The 17,371-nt window shown below is 38.7% G+C and overlaps 2 protein-coding genes and 1 pseudogene across 3 annotated transcripts; 1 reads left to right on the top strand and 2 right to left on the bottom strand.

Moving 5' to 3' along the window:
* Positions 1–566: 566 nt before the first annotated feature.
* enoph1 (enolase-phosphatase 1) lies at positions 567–4,360 on the bottom strand. Its single transcript, XM_086301464.1, has 6 exons — positions 4,013–4,360; positions 2,938–3,039; positions 2,420–2,622; positions 2,120–2,252; positions 1,782–1,905; positions 567–1,482 (listed from the first exon to the last, which is right to left on the bottom strand). The coding sequence occupies exons 1-6, from the start codon at positions 4,094–4,096 to the stop codon at positions 1,343–1,345; spliced, it is 786 nt and encodes a 261-aa protein (XP_086157590.1). The 5' UTR covers positions 4,097–4,360; the 3' UTR covers positions 567–1,342.
* LOC147326320 (uncharacterized) lies at positions 4,319–9,656 on the top strand (annotated as a pseudogene). The gene is made up of 3 exons (XR_015130092.1): positions 4,319–4,351; positions 6,930–7,323; positions 7,648–9,656. The product of XR_015130092.1 is annotated as an uncharacterized LOC147326320 (transcript).
* Positions 9,657–10,320: 664 nt separating this feature from the next.
* Positions 10,321–16,285, bottom strand: tmem150c (transmembrane protein 150C). The gene is made up of 8 exons (XM_086301465.1): positions 16,089–16,285; positions 14,879–14,993; positions 13,682–13,735; positions 13,568–13,603; positions 13,404–13,471; positions 13,038–13,165; positions 12,747–12,924; positions 10,321–11,298 (listed from the first exon to the last, which is right to left on the bottom strand). The coding sequence occupies exons 2-8, from the start codon at positions 14,950–14,952 to the stop codon at positions 11,111–11,113; spliced, it is 726 nt and encodes a 241-aa protein (XP_086157591.1). The 5' UTR covers positions 14,953–14,993; positions 16,089–16,285; the 3' UTR covers positions 10,321–11,110.
* Between the last annotated feature and the right edge of the window lie 1,086 nt (positions 16,286–17,371).

The following is a 17,371-nucleotide window of genomic DNA, read 5'->3' as shown; positions in this document are numbered from 1 at the left end:
GGCAAAAAGTAAGGAACAGAGCAAACCAAAAAGCAGAATTATGTAAAAGACATTTTTCAGTTAGTAATTTATACTCTGAACAAATTTTTGGTCAATAATACACCAAAGACAAAAAGTAGATTCATCATGATTGATGAATCAAATAACCAACCCACCCATCAGCATGTTAAAGAATATCATAAGATGCAGAATCTAACAGTCCTAAAATTGATTAATTAATTAATGTCATGACTGCAGTACTGTGCAAAAGTCTCACCCCTCATTTATTTATATTTTTCTTCCAAGGAGCCAGACTTTTGTCATTCTTTAAGTAATCTTGAGCAAAACTTGAAGGTTTTCTGAAGACGCATGTTTCTGCTGCTTGTTAAAATCACTTACCTATTGGGACAAACCAGTGTTATGTTGACACAAGCTACTTATCAAAGCACCAATTTTAAATTGCACCTTTAAGGGTTTTTTGTTTTCCTTTCTTTTTTGTGGTTTAGCCATTTGTAATCCTTACTGTTCAATTTGGAAGCACTTTTTAAAAACAGTTTGGACTGAAGAAGAAGTAGTCAGGCTTCTGGGGGAGACAAGGCATTTATTAGAAGTCCATTTCCTGAATAATACCAACAATGTTTCACACAAAGTCTGGCAATGTTTCAGTATTTTCACTTCCCAAGATCAACATTACAAATGAACAACAAGTATGGCACATTTAAATAGACACCATCACCTGTGAGGGGGATTAATTAAGACATTCAAACAAAGTTTCAAATGAAGACTCTCATTCTGCTGAGTGCATCTATACTGTAATTATACTTTCTAAAACGAGACAGTTCACTCACTGCACAGGACTTCATACGTCTGCGACACATTTGTTTGGGTAGAGAGGAAGGAAAATGGTACATGAACATTTACAAAATGGTTAAGAAATACAGTTCACGCATATACATTTGGAGAGTGGCAGTCAAATACAGTTCATCTAAAAGGTAAAAAGCTAGTCTCACATGTCATGTGCAGTTTCCTTCAGGCTTGTAAATGTAAAGCAACAGCTTCCCATTCAATCAAATGGTCCAATGACATTGAAGTCCCATTTGTGTTCCTATAATGCTTGGTGCATCCGTTTCTATTGATGAGAAAAGCATCCTGAAAGAACTGGATAGTGAGCCACCTTTAAAGACTGGAATTTCATAATCAGCCCCATTGATTGCCAGCAGTCCCAGCAGCATCGCCAGTCCCTCGTCACCCATCAATGTGGAAGAAAAAACCCCCCCAAAACAATAAAACACTAGAATTGCAAAAAAGGTGGGGGCAAAATAAGAGGAGAGGTCATCACGAAGTCATCTGTCTACGCACTTTGTTAAGCATGTCCTGTAAGCTGAAGTTGGCTAAAGGAGGTAATGAGGTTATAATGGCCCCTCTCCTCATCTGTCAGCTCCATGTTTCCAGGCCTGACCACCACCACAACATTAATGCCGGCTTCTTCTGCAGCTTTGGCCTCTGCAATGACAAATGCAGTCACGTTAAAAAAAAAAGTACACAGTTTTTTGCCCTTAACAGAATATTATTATCAAGACGTGACAATAAACAGAAGTGGCCAATAGGAGTCTCTTTGAAGACGGATTCAAAACCTCAACACAAAACGACTACTTTGAACATTTCAGTGTTTCACAAAGCCTCACTTTGCCGATCACTGCCTTCGTCCCACCGATCTATTCATCCTGGTAGTCTTTATGTTATCTTACTAGCAGACAAACACCAGACCAAACGGAGAATATTATCATTGCTAACATACTTACCCCGGGTGACGTCTGTCAGGAATGTGATTTCCTCAGGCTGACAGCCAATCCTCTCTGCAATTCTCTCATAGCTCTTTGCGTCCACTTTAGCCCCTATACTGGTGTCAAAGTGACCGTCAAATAACTGAAAAGAAAAAAAAAATCAAACCATCAGATTAGACAATATCAATAACAAAAACAACAAGAGCTTAAAATTTGTTTTAGCCATTAACAGCTCCTCCAATACAAAAATGTTACCTTCTTATAAAAAAATAATAAACAAAATTAAATAAAATAAAAATAGAAACTATGTGTAAGCAAAGGTTGTGTTTGCACTAAAGTAGGAAAGGGGAACAAACTTCTAGAAGATCTCCTTCAACAGAGTATCCAAATAGAAGTTTCTGTGCCTCCACGCTTCCAGAAGAGTAGATGTAGACTTTCAGGCCACGTGCTCTCCATGTTCTGATAGATGGAACTACATCCTGATAGACCCTGATTTTAAAAAGGGATGGGGGAAAAAAAGCAGCTTATTATTATGTTTTTGTGGGGTGGCGGTGGCGGGTTATCTCTACTTCTGACAAACAAACCAAATTATGACCCAAACCCGAGTAAAAGCGTATATGAATTTCAAAAGTGAGGAAAATGATCAGTGTACTTACTCGCCTTTGATTCTCCCAGATGCATAAGCTGACCTCCACATGTGACCCTGAAACTGTTTGAGCGCTGTGGACTTCCTGTCTGCTGCCATCTGCCACAGAACATTTTCTACTACTTCCCTAATGGCCTTCTCCTCATCTGTGTGAACTGTCTGGTCCACAGTGTGCACAGGACACGCCCGGTTCTGTTTCATGTCCTCTTCAATCTGCCGTGACAGTTAGCCTTTTTGTTAAAAGAGCACTAAGGGATGTTCCCTGGTTTACTTGGTGGATTAAAACAGGTATGTCAATATTCATTAAAAAAAAAAAAAAAAAAAAAAAAAAAAAAAAGGCAAGCAATTCAGAAAATAAAGGATAGAAGCTGAATATGTAAGAATTCTTCAGTACCCAAATAAAGGTTTTCCCTCCTTTGTTCACTAGCTGCTGATAAATAACAAACTGCATTCCTGCCAGGCTGAGTAACAGCCTGGATTTCATTCTTCCAGTAGGGAATCACACTTAAAAACATGTTTGCTAGCTACCTGTTTCTTTAGTAGATGAACATCTTGTTTGCACTCGTCTTCTTCCCAGTGAGTGGACAGGTAATCCTCAAGATGCTCTTTGATGTACGGAAAAAGGATATCCTAGAAATGAAAATATGGACACGTGACAGCAAAAATAAATAAATAAAACATAAAACCCACACTAGAGCCTGAGTGATTTGTCAGCAGATCGAGATCACCTATCTGCCAATCCGTATTTATAGCAGCGAATAAATTTTAATTTTAATAACAGAAACTACAGAAGAGATGGGAGAAACATCCTTCAACCAGAGTTGATGTCCATAGTTTGTCCACCAGGGGGCCTTACAAAGACTTACAAACAAACAACAACCAGCTGATCCGAGCAGTCAGGCAGCATACATGAGTAAATAAATAACAACATACAACAAACGTTAGAGAAATGTGATTGTTTCCCGTGTTGGAAAGCCGATGAACTTGAAAATGGGATTGTTAAATCACCATGTTTTTCTTAGAGATCTTATGCTTGGGCTCTAATTCAGTCTCTCTAGTTGGAAAATACCAACAGAACAATGTTTATTGATTCCTGTTTTAAAAGCCTTTTCCTTCATTTATGGTACAGCTGTTGTGTCTGTTTGCACAGACATTTGCCTACCCAGAGAAGAGTTTTTTTTAACCTACGCAAATGTGGTTCAATGTAGCTCTTGAAAAACCCAACAGTGTGTAGCTCAATGTTGATGAGCATTGTGAATGGTGACTTCACATGTCCATGTCTATTTCTAACGCACTTCCGTATTCTAAGACACAAAGCAAAGAGGCTTCCATGAAAGTAAAAACATTACATGAAACTGCTAATTACAACACTTCTTGTGTGACATGAACGCAGCGTTAGGTGTGTTCGTTGTCAAACGGCATTTCTGGTTATATAAAGCAAATATAGACATTTGTAGAAGCAAATCAATAAAATTGCATTATATTCAGGAGATAGAGAGACCCTGTGAAGTTTTGTTGGTTTAGATGTGTGCTACCGGTGACAGGCAGCTGTTAGCATAGCCGCACAACCGTGCAGACTTCGTTTGCATTTCACGCTGCTTACCTTCACAAATGTAATCGGTGTGGTGGTGCCTTCAATGTCGAGCAGCAGGGCACTACTGCAGGCAGGAATAGAAACAGTGGCCATTTTTACTGGGTGAGTCTGCAACGGCTCTTGTTAGCTGACGTTAGCTTACTAATTAGCAGCACCGCGGCGGAAGAACCAGGCTGGACCCGGTCCTCGCTGTTTTTACAAGACTAACAGATCAAGCAGACTACAGATTATGCACGCGCTAACAAATATATCTGGTGGTAAGCCACTAACTAGCAATCACTTCACAGCTAACAAACAGGGCAGTAATATGCACACATGGCCAGCTCCGTCAGTTCAGACTCCACGCCAGTAGGCGGCGGTACCTTAATGAACAACAAGTAAAACAACAATAAGAATTTGTTCATTTGTTTAAAACGTTATTTAAAATCGATATTCCAACACTCAGTTTACTTGTCTGTGCCATTTTATTAAATGAAAGCATGTTTTGCATTTGGTATTATTTATTGGTTAACATTTATGTCAGTATAAAGAAATGTGCGAAGACAACAGGGGACTATTTTATATGAAAGTGTTTTATTTGTCCTACAACAGCAATACTGAAACTATGCCAGAGCAACACTGTAATGCAGAGGTAGTAGTATAAGGTACACCTGTTAACTGATCATTAACACAAATATCTAATTAGACAAGTAAGTAAACTAAAATTTTATTTGTATAGCCCCTTTCAAGATAAAAAATTACAGGGCTATAAAAGGGCTATCTTAAATAAACCAAACATGAGTGAACAAAGGTGAATAAGTCTGCACAGAGCTGATGAGCTGATTTTAAGTCTCTATGAAACTTTTCAACTCATATACACTTTCACCAGTCTTATAACTAAATACTGTGATGGTGGTCTTGAGTTTGACATGTAATGAATCAGCTATTATTGTAATGTTTTAATGTAGTTAGTACTGTAAAACTAAAATAGGACTTGTTGTACATTTTCTATTTTATAGCCACAAGTTTGGTTAATATGTTATTACAACACATCTCTTTTTTGAAAAGCATCTCCAAACTTAAAGGCTGGACAGGAACAATTCAATTTATTGGTGACACTTACATAGTGCAAGTAAAATTCCATCACCATTAAATGTTTAGAAGTATTCATCTTCAAGATCATGATGAAGGGTCAGAGTGTATCTTTACACTTTCTGTGAGGATATTTTAAGTAATAAGTAATATATGATGTAGTGTCTTTTTGTTTTGTTTCAATTTCACTAACATGAATGTGGAAGTGTAAAGAGTGTGCAGCACAAGAGACTACAAGATCTCAGTTATTGAAGCACTGCAGGTTAAACCACGGCCACTTTGGCCACAGACACCCTTATCCATGCACATGTTTAAACTTTCCATGCACCTTTAAAGCTTGAAATGCACTCCAAAGTTACCTATGTAGATCACATGTTGATCAGACATTGCAGAGATCAGTAGATTCCTGGCAGGGTGATTAAAGACAAGCTTTTCATTGCTGATTTCAAAAGAAGGTGGCCAGCTCTCTTTTCTGAGCGTGAGATATTGTTATCATTATATTGTCTTGATTACTCCATTAAAAAAATAAATAAATAAAAAATTGTAAAGTGTTCAAATTTTTCATGAATATTCACCCAGAGCTGGAAATTGCAATTTTCAAATTGGATCTGCAGTTAAGAAAGCGCACCACTCCCACTTCTGATTATTTCACATTGTTTTAACTAAAATGAATCAGAAAATAAAAATGCATTTCATGGATTTCATTGTTGTTATTATTTTCCTACATCATATTGTTGTGGTCCACCAAATACTTTTTTCACATTTTACTGTAATTCTTAAATGTTTGCAGGTGGAAGCAGAGTTTGCCTGCATCACCACTGTCCTACATCCAAATTCATGCAGCAGCTAGAATTCTGTGCGGGTTATTTTTGGGTGCTATAACTTTTGGTGTTTCTTCCTGTTATTCTTTTTATAATAACCTTTTCTCACAAGATTTTGTTTACAAAGTAAGTAGATTTGGAAAAATCTCCCTAAACCTAAGATTTAAACTGTTTAAAGTGATACTTTCAGCTGCAGAAACTATTAAAAGTTTTGGGTATTGTGGACTTTTCAGTGATTACTTTTTGTGTTTCTTACTGTAGTTGTTTTTTTTACTAGTGTTGTTTACTGCATAATACAACAATAATCTTACACATCGCCCTCTTCTTTGCGGCAGTAAGATGCCATTTAAACTAAAAGAGCTTGTGTACTGAAGGTGCTAATTGTTTATCTCAGTGACGACCCAGAAACCCTCATAAAGGAGAACATGATAAGTTTAGTGGCCTCTGCTTTCCACAAATTTGCTTTGTGGAAGCAAAGAGAATGTTTTTGCAGGTTTGTGTTCTGGCTAAAGATTAATTTCTTTTTATTTTGAGAACAACCATTAGGGAATGCACCAGGTCCAGAACCCACAGACAAACTTGAAAATGTTGGGCTAATCATTGAAAGTGTTGAAGTGCTCCATGACCTTGGTAACATTGCAATTCCAGTTGCCATTTTGTTTGGCCTCATTTACTCACTGGTCTTGAGCTACAGTTGAGCTACTTGAGTTCAGACAAGAAATTGCAAGAAAACAGAGGAGCACTGAAAGACTGTTAAGTGTAACTTTGAAATGGAACTGCAGAACACTTGGAACAAGGGTTTTTGTCCGCAACCATCAACAGAACTGGAATGTTTTTGATCCAGACATTGAGCTACTAATGGTCTTTGGAAACTATGTCTGAATATGTTTTAGCAGCTTTCAAATTGTTCATATGAGGTTTTTGTTTTATGTCAGTCAGGGAAGGGGGAAAAATAAAAATGGCGTCATGTCTGGGTGAGTTGCAGTGCTTCTCCAGCAGCTCTAGGTATCCTCCCCCATGTGGAGCCATATTAGCCCAACTATTCTCCACACCTGTTGGCAATTCAGCTGACGGTATTTAAGACCAGCGCTCTCAGTGAGTCTTCACCAGAATGTCTGCTAACATTAGCTAGTGCTGGGCCTTCAATTTGTGTACTTGTCGTTATTCATTCTTGTTGCGTTAACTTATCGTTTCTTGTGTCAAAGTACCTCTCAGACCATTCACTCATCTGTGCAGTTCCTCACCTACCTTTTCATTGCTGGTCACTCCGTCATTCAGATAACCTGCTCCACCTGCCTGCCCCCCCTGCTGTCACCTCTGGTCTTGGAACACTGTGGAACTCTGAACTCTCTGGATCACAGCCAAACAGACACTCACCCCGAACCCGCTGGCAGTTTCCCCCCCACGCTTCCTCCGACCTGCTCACAAGTAAGGCAGAAACTTGTTTCCACCTGTTTACTTGTCTTACCTCCTCCTAAATACAGTTAAATAACTTAATAGAACTAAATTCATGTTTTTATGCATTAATTAACACATTTAAGCATTTTTTTTTAGGAGGGGGTACTTTAATTAGGTCATTGCAGAGTGTACAGCCTGTAAGGGTTTTATAAAGAATGAGTTCTGCTGTGGGCCTCTCATTGCCTGTTTGTGGAAATAACAAATGATGAACTAAAGCCATGTCTTGACATTTTAAATTCTTAATTTATCTGATTATGTCATGATTAACATGGATGACATTTTTATTTCTCATAGCTGAGCTGGTGAGTCCAGTCAGTCTACGTCAGATGGTCGTCACAAATTTGAGGAACCAGCCTTTAAGCAGCAGCCATTTGGACTCTATAAACAATCAAATCCTCTCCCTTTACCATGACCTGGTTACGGGGTCCAAGGAGTTTCCTCATATTGCAGTCAGGGGATTGTTTCACTCAGAGCAGATGACGACAACTTTTACTGCTGTGCTGAAAAGTCAGAGGGAGAACACCACTCCATCTCCTTCTACAAGCTCACCAGCTGGTATGATGGTGCTGCCTGCAGGGTGCCACTTACATTCTCAGATCCTGACTCCTGTACTTCCAGACAAGGTGGATATTTATGCACTGAATACAGACCGGAGGAACTGTGTCCACACCTTGGTGACGGCCTCATCGTCACTAGAGTAATCTCTGCTCTTGATCGCACAGAAGACAGTGAGATGACAAACCACTGGAGAGTCACGGACTACAGCTCAGAGGCAGAGTTATCATGTCGGAGTTCTGCCAGTTTCTAAAGACGTTTAGACAGAGGACGAGAGCAGGAGCCCCACTCCACCAAGGAAACCGAAGCCTTCCCTGGAGAACTTATTTTCTCAAGACTCTTTAAGTTTTAAGACTTTGGCATTGATTCCATCAACTGCGTTGGACATATGGCAGGGCTGTGACTGGATGTTGAACCAGGGACATCTATTGTAGAGCCAACTGTAAATCGGTGCAAAATGAAGTAAGGATCCATAAAGACAGTGCCAAGTGGATCGGCAAGAATCAAGAAAGTGGTGAGGAATAAGTAATGTTTAATGTTGTCTCTAAAATGTCCCAAAATGTTAGAAAACATCTTTAAATTTTAACTTTTATTGTTGCTTTTCCGCTTTTTGCTTTTAAAAGTCAGAAGGGGGAAAAAAGAGAAACCACACAAAAGAATTTCTCTCATTAAATTACACTGATTTTTTTTTTTATATTTTTTTTTTATTAAAGATGCCAGCTTTTCATTTTTCATTTCCGGTTCTGGTCTCTTCACTGTGCTGTGCTCCACCACTCCTGCAACCTAGAACTGGTCTAGTAACTTGTGTCTTACAGTAACATAAGTGCTACATAGGGGCTTTAGCTGTCTAGCTCAAATTTCTCTCTACGATGTAGGGTTTGGATTTTCTCTCCTAAACTGATCGTCTGGCAGTCTCCGCCGGTCGATCTGCCTGAGTGTATGTTTTTCTGTTTTGTTTTGGCTCCCCTGCCTTCTCCTGTATGTGTGTTTTCCAGTGTGCCAGTTTATGGGCGTCATCAGGCCAGAAGGTCTTTCCCACGCTGAAGCCAGCCACACCTGTCTTCCATCTAGATTCCAGGTGCTGCTGATCACTTTCGCAAAGTGGTTACTAAACTGTTTGACTGAGCTTGAGTCAACGCTGGATCGTTGAGTTATCGAGTTAGTTATTTGGGTCCTGTTCTCACCACGCACCTTGACATAAATAATAAACACTTTGGTTTAGAAACTGCATTTTGTGTTTAGTTGTGTTATCATTGTCTAATATTTAAATTTGTTCAATGATCTGAAACACTTTTTTACACCAATGTATGTACGTAAAAGTTCTGTTCAAAAACCATCAACAGAATCATTCCAACAATGTGAACCTGAAGCTGTCACTGCAACTCTACTAATGCCCAGTTTGTAACAACAGACATGATGCCTCATGCTACAAAACAGCCCTAAGAGATGCAGTTAAATGTGGCCTCAAAGTCCAAAAAACCGCACACATATCATACAGTTGGGCAAACTTGTCGACACTGTTCTTCAGAGGATAAAGTGCTGGTGCCGTGTTCCACCACCAGACTTCCAAACTATGTTGCAGAGATGTGCAAACCAGGAAAGCACAAGAGCCTTAAGGCCATTTTCAGAACTTTTTTTAAATTGTAATTCTAAGAATCGTTTGGCACATGGTGTTTTGGAAATGTAAATAATGATCAAATGATAACTACAACAGCGGCATTAATAATAATGTTACTAAGAGTTATAGACCTTCATTTCTTCTGTGTGTAGAACACCAACAGATTCATTAAAATATACATGAATCACTGACTTGTGAGACTGTTTCAGTTTCTTTAGTTATATCTCCTCCTGTTTTCTTGCTTTAATGATGCAGGCTTACACTATCATCACTTTCTCCACTTCACCTTGAGGTAAACTTGCTTCTTTGCAAAGAGTAGTAGAAGCATGGCACTATATGGATGATTCAGAGTCTCTAACAAACACAGTGGCATGAACAAAATTTGCACAGGTTTTCTGTAATTCTGTGTGCGCTTGTGTTTTTTGCTCAGGATAACAACGTTTCCATACACATACTGAACGAGGCCCAATGTTTGTTTGTTTTTTTTGTTTTTTTTCACAGAAAAACTGGATCTACGTAGTTCTGCCTGTATTTTCTTCACATGGCTACACTGCTACAATTACACAATTTTAATGGTTTAACCAGCTATAGTGGGAATAGTGCCATCCACCTTGGAAGATGATGGCCAATTCAAAGTTTTTATATTTTGTGTTTATTGGTTGTTGGAATGTTCAGAGAATCCCCTGACCACATTATTGAGGCTTACAGATACAGTGACATCTGTATGTACACAGCTGTGCTACAGTGCAGTTATGTGGAGCCTCAGCAAAGATGAATACTGTCAGAAACATCAGTTTTATTACTTCACTGAATTTTTTTATTTATGTATTTCATATAACTGAAAATGAATAGGAAACCTATAAAAGATGATAAAACACATTAACACACAGAGTGCATAATAACACAAATAATCATACTGGCAATGATTGCTAGTACCAAGTCAATTAAAATCCACCAAGAATGCAGTGTTTAAGGTTTTGTTTTGTTCATTACACTCTCAGGTGACGTGCTTTTCAAACATTACCTTTAAACTGTTTAATGTAGTGGCCATTCCATCCACTCACCTTTTATCTTCAATATTTTTGAGATGTTGGTGTTTGAGACATTGCAGATTTCTGGCATTTTGTGTAAATTTAAGCATTTCACAATTTGATTACAGTATTTCTAATAAACAAAAAGAGTGTGAAACTGAAGTTAGACTTGTGTGTGGAAATGAACCACCTCATGTTGCGTAGCTCTCTGGATTTTACACTTACTGGACTGCATACTTATTTAGTATATACAGTACAATAAATCAAAATTTGCATGTTTTTTACATAACTGAAACGTTTAATTTAAAGAAAATATGTATATTTATATGAAACGTGTGTACTTACTGCATTTGATGTATTACACCCATATATAATGCGTATTACAGAATGTAACGTGTAATTTTGCCACCCCATTTGATTTCACCCTCATGCCACCCTAAGAAAATTTCTCTAGATCCGCCCCTGAAAGAGAGCTGTAACTGAGTAATAAGTATGTACTTGTAAATGCAACATCAGACCTTATACATTAGCCTGTGTACAGCTCACTGAGCAGCTACATAGGCCCTTCAGAGGTTTCTGAGTGATGGAAGGGATACCCTGGTCTGTCTGTGCACAGAATACTGAAGCTGCTGTGACGAAACTCAATGGCAAAAGTGCTGATGAAGATGAGCAACATCATGACGAGTGCCCACTGGCATTGACTTGCATGCATATGAAGGCGTTGAGACATCAGGGAGAAGTCTGTGTCGATGGAGTTAAGGGTTCAGAGAGTGAAGGTGTGAGCACATGAAAAATGAACATCACATTATATTGTTACAGTTCTCTACCAGAATTATGTGCTATTCATCTGCTGAGCTGGGTAGAAAATAAACTCCATCCAAACTAAGAGCAGAGAGACGGTCTGAAAGTATTTTTATAGCTCCTTATTAGGTAGAGAATCAGATAAAGAGATCAGATAAAGAGATCAGTAATAGATCATAATCATAATCAGATCATAATCAGATCAATTTGATAAAAAAACATAAAAGGTTTAAAGACCAAAGCCAAGAGAAAATACAAAATCTATCAAATTAAAACATTAAATTTTAGAATATATGTAGCCTATATCAGGAAATTCTAAAGATGAAGCATTAACGATACAAACCCAAATAAACTGTCATTTCAAATAAACAGAGTGCCCCCCCTTCTCTTTTTTTTGCATATGTGTCACACTTACATGTTTCCGGGCATCAAACAAATATCAGATAAAGTATGTATTATATATTATGGTGATATCACTTCTCTTTAGTCTGGAGAGCGCAGTGTCCATGAGACTCAAATTTCGATTCCCCTGACCACAGAACAGTGGACAGGGCCTCAGTCCATTTTAAAGTCTGCAGGGTTTCCGGATCATTCTCACTTATGGCTTCTTCTTTGCACGACAGAGCTTTTACCTGCATTTATGGATGGCATGGCTTTGTCCACAGACAATAACAAACTTCCTGAAAGTGTTTCTGAGGCCATGCATGCGATTATCAATGCAGAATCATGGCTGTTTTTTATGCAGTGCTGCTTAAAGGCATAAAGAGCATGGGTATCCAGTACTGAATTTCAGCCTTTCCTCTTATGCACAGACATTTCTCTATTTTCTTCAAATCTTTAAATAATACATATGTTGATGATGAGATCAAAGTCTTTGCAACTTTGTGTTTAGATATATTATTCTGAAAATACTCCACAACTTTAGACAGTTTTTTCCACAGACTGCTGAACCTCTGCCAGTTTTTACTTCCAAGAATCTCTGCCTCTTACAGTATACCCAGTCATGTTACTGACCTGTTGCCAGTTCACTGTATTAGTTGCAAAAGTTCCTGGAGCTGCTTCTTTTTAGTACCTCTTACTTTTCCAGCCTCTTGTTGCCCTTTTTTTGGGACCTGTCGCTGCCATTAAATGTCAAAATGAGCTTAAACACTTGTTATGTTTCTGTGTTCTTCTGTAAATAGAATATGGGTTTCTGAGATTTGCAAATCATTGCATACTGTTTTCATTTACCTTTTACACAAAAGGTGCAAAACTCTGTGGGACCTGGAGTTGTAATTCGTTCTTGAATGCCAGTAAGGGAGCGTTTTTGCTCTTTTGCATTTCATGTGAAAAATGGGCATCTCACTCAAATGAGTGTATTCTTCTCTTTATACCAAGTAAAAGGATACAAAGTATCATGCAAAGAGTGATGGATCCAGACAACAGGAATCGAGCGATGGCAGCCATCTTCCCCTCATTCTTCAGGTTAACTCTCAGGGTGATATAGGACTGCAGCCAGCAGGACAAGGTTCCAAGTCCAAACACCAATACGGCGCCAACATTGTGAATGTTTGTCTCAGTGAATACCTAACACAAAAACCAGTCAGTCAGTAAACCCAGACTTCAGTTATTAAGTTGGAAAATTAACCACCAGATGACGTGGTGTATGTATGAGCATGTGTATGTTTGTGTGTAACTACCTGAAAATTCCCTACAATGGTCATTCCAAAGGAGCTAATAGAAAAAACCACCAAACTAGAAATGTTCAGCCAAGGTTTGTCAATTTTGCCCTTCAGCTGCAGGTATCTGAAAACGGCAATAAAAAACCCTGAAAACAGGAGAAGAACCATTACGGATCTAAAAACAAACCTCTCAGCACACAGCGAGTAGTTTAAAAACAAGATTTATTTTTCTTTCTTTTTTTTTAAATGAGCTGAAAGATGTTCTGAATCAATGAAAACAGCAAACTAATGTACTGTCTATGTATCCAAAGCTTGATATACGTTTTTTCTTATGAGCTCCATCGCTGTCTTTTAATGAAAGCTCTAGAGCAATGTTTCCATTACCTACAAATGCTGCTAGGTTCATGACTTCACTGAAGACACAGCTGGCTGGAGGAAAGTTGCCTGCAATACTGAGACAGGAAGCAGGAGAAAAATCATATTTGCTATTCTTAAATTAAACGTTTTTTATTGTTAATATGATATGAAACGGAGAGCACAGCACACACCTCATGTAGGGGGGATAAAGGGAGCCATTTCTTCTCCTAAAGCAAATGAACAGCATGAATCCACAGATACATCAAAAGAAATACCTGCAGTATATAAAATATATGAATTCAAACCTGTATTGTGAACCCAGCGGCGTTATGTTCTTATTGTAAACAGCTATGAAGTACCTGTTTAAAGGCAGCAACACAGAAAGAAACATAATGAATAAAACATTCTGTAGCAAAAGTGGAAGCAATACTGAGGTGTGTGTGTTTGTTTGTTTTTTTAACTACTCTGGTTTGAAATATTTCGATCATGAACTGCTCGTCTACATACATACTTTCATGTAACGCCAGCGTTCATAGTCTCTTATCATCTGGTTTTCATCTTCATTTCCCATTTTTGTTCCCTTTCTTGTAGTCTTTCACTGGTAACCTACTGGTAAACATAACCCACCCTCCCTAGCAGGTTGGGTGTGCACACGTGTGTCATTCTGTCTGGGAACATGATCGCTCAAAACGTTTTGAATGAATCCTGATAAAACTTTGTAGGTGTAGGGTGGGGTGATGGTAACAATCCAATGAAATTTGACTTACATCCACCGAGAATTATTGGTTGGAAAGTGACAAAAAGCCTTATAACTTCAAAACTATGACTCTTATACGTGTGGTGTCTATTGTCAACATATAGAAAATTTGCCTTTCGTTCAAGTTGAAACCAAAATGCATTTTTATTGCACTACAAACTTCTTCAAGTCCATTTAAAAAGAACAAAGAAAACCAAAATACAAAGCGGTTCTGTTAAAAGTAAATACTCCTCAGAGAGTGAGCTGCCTTGGTGCAGGTTTGGGCTGTCGGAGTGCTTCTTGTTAGTTTCTGATTTGTGTGTCACATGTTTTTCTTATCATTTTTAATCTCTCTTTGGTTAATCTTATTCGTCCCTAATATTTGACTTCCTGTTGCTCATTTTACACATTTCTTTCTAGTCGTTATGTCTCTGTGTTGATATTGTGTTTTTTTAGTTGCTTATCAGACATAGATATTTGTGTCAGTGCTGTTTTGTGTTGCAATGATCCTTTTTGGTGTCTTCATGGTTTTCTTTTATTGGGTATCTGTATAGTATAAGTGCCTTGAGGCGACTGTTGTTGTGATTTGGCGCTATATAAATAAAATTGAATTTCATTGAATTGAATTGAATAGTACAGAGTGTACACAGATAATAACCAGTTAATCTGGTTATCTTTGTTGCTTTTTTGGCTCTTTTTAACTGTTCATATACCTCTCTGAGTGTATATATGAGGTTAATGTGTTCCTAAAAAGAACAAAACTTACACCATCAACAGTCCAGCAGCAGTACAAACAGAGTAGATGGGAGGCAGAAGAGCCCACAGGCTGAAATTCACCATCTTGCCCTCTCTCAATCCACAGATGAAGATGCTGTGTTAGTCTGCATGATAACATGTATTTGTTTAATATATTTGAAGTGTAAAGGAGATGGAGATTAATAGACAAATCGTTCAGGTGGAGACAATAGCAGGGTCCAGAAGGGATACAGCAGGAAATACTTTCAAGAACTACTTCTGAGTTACCTCTTGCATTAATTTTGCGTTTTCTTACTTTAGCTTGTATTACCTGAAAGCGGAAGAAGCAGCTAAATTACAGATCCAGCCTGGCTACACAATGCTTTTGTATTAGATTTCCTGAAATGACTTTTTTTGCTAACTCCATTAAGAATCTACAGCTGGACCCATGTGACCTACCGACCGGAGGTATGTTTATTATTATGTTATGATGGGGTGACACAGGAGGGACAAGGAAAACCGTTAACAGGACGCGTGGGAAATCATGATATGCTGTCATAAATACATATAGCTGTTAAGCTTTTGTGCACTACAAATGCACCCTTTAAAGCGACATATTAGCAAATTTAGCTCCAAACAACATTTTAAAAAAATGCGATGTTATATTTTTCACAGCATTTACAAATGTTTAACATCAAAATAAATTTTAAATTTACATAGTAGATCTAAACCTTAAATGTGTGTGACATGTGAGCGAGCGCTGGAAGGAGCACAGTTAGATTTCACGAATCCCTGACCCATCCACACACGACTGTTGGGGGGGGGGGTTAGGTCATCTTTTTTTGGAAAATCTTATGAGGACAATAACAAGTTATTTGGAATCAGACTTTCAGACACAGTACCGTAACTTAAGTCCGTAGGATCTCATTTTAATTTCCTTGTAGCAAATGTGCAACTTGTGACCAGGGTTGTTTGAGACATGTAAAGTATACTTTTATATTCACGAGGAAGGCGATGAAGAAGTCATTTTAACTATTTCTAAATTCTTAAATCTCCCTTTTCCTTGCGACGTGTCTCTCAGTGGGAAGACAGAAGAAGAAACACTGTATACGTATTTTAGGACCATCAGGAAGCGAGTTGTGTAGTACTGTCAGATAGAGTTAGGACATCTGCACACAAACATTACAAGCAGATAGCAGGCTGTTCTGATCGGTTAGCGCATATCAAACTGTGGAGCATACCTGTCTCTGTGGCGGATAATCCCCGAAACAGCGCACCGAGGAGCGGACTTGAAGGTCCCGCAGGTATATCGTGTTCACAGTCCGCTGGCAGTCCCGGGACTGTCCGCCCGAGGTGCTGTCTGTGTGCCCGCAGAGCGCCCTGCTGTCGCATGGGGGCAGTGTGCAAAGTATGTGGTACAACCGGTCTGTGGGCGTCTGTGCTGTCGTCAGTGAGCCACAAGAGCCGCGAAGAAGGGCGTTACCTAGGCAAGCACAGACTGGTTGTACCACATCCACCGCCCTCTGGTGGATAGGAGTGCACATCAGCTGCATCTCTCTGCCATTATTAGTTTGTTTCATCATGTTGATTTTGGTCCAAGCGCTCACTTTATTTATTTTTTTGATAAGTTTAAATTGAATTACTAACTTCATGCTGTTTGGCACGGACTCCCGAATACTCACCAACCTCGAGAGCTTTCTGTCTGTCTGCATCACGGTCCAGGTTAGTCTATTATTTGGCTTCCATCTGTAGACTAACAGGCAGACTAAATGAACTGGGCAATCAACCTCCTCTGTTCTCTCGAAGGTGAGAGTTCTGTCGCTGTCTATGCATCTGGAAGGCCCCTTGGACCACCCTCCTCAGGACAAAGGACCTTGCTGACCATCATCAGACTCTAGCTCCCAGCTTCTTGGTAAAAAAAAATGCTCCAGTTAAGAGGGGGATACTGTCGTGGTCCTGCAGTCTCTGTGCTGCTCACTCTGTCCCTGCCTCCTCTTCATTTTCCTTCCAGCTCTGGCTTTAAATGAATGTAAACAGTGTGTGAACAATAACGTGTTCTTTAGTACCCTGTTGGAGAGACGAGAGTTTTCTTATTGATTGTAATTGTGTCAGTTTGTACAGCTAAAATTTCACTCAGCAGTGTTTTGTTTTTTTTTTTTATTTGAGCTCTTATTGTTTTTTTTGGACTGGATAAGCCTTTGATGAATAAATAAATAAAGTTTGGTGTATTATCATGAAAGTCTTTTGTACATTGTATGGAGGACATTTAAGAATGACCTGTGTTCTGCAGCTTGTCTTAAACTGTTTGAGATGATTTGAGCTTTGTGACGTGGCACCGGCAGTATAATGTAAAGATCAGTACACTGTGGGCATAAAGAAATGAATATTGTTAGTAACAATACTCAGCTAGGCTGTGATGTTTAAAAGATAGTCAGTTGGTAATAAGGGGCCCGAAGTGTTCCAAAAAACAACTGCATTAACAATAAGTTGCATGTGTAACAGTGCATTATATTTTAAACTCTGA

This window comes from Aulonocara sp. 'chitande type north' Nkhata Bay, linkage group LG7 (genome assembly GCF_057382095.1).
Source record: "Aulonocara sp. 'chitande type north' Nkhata Bay isolate Kocher_YH1m ecotype deep benthic linkage group LG7, A_spYH_male_GT1.1, whole genome shotgun sequence".
Lineage (NCBI taxonomy): Eukaryota > Metazoa > Chordata > Actinopteri > Cichliformes > Cichlidae > Aulonocara > Aulonocara sp. 'chitande type north' Nkhata Bay.
This window is presented reverse-complemented; position numbering and strand designations above follow the sequence as displayed.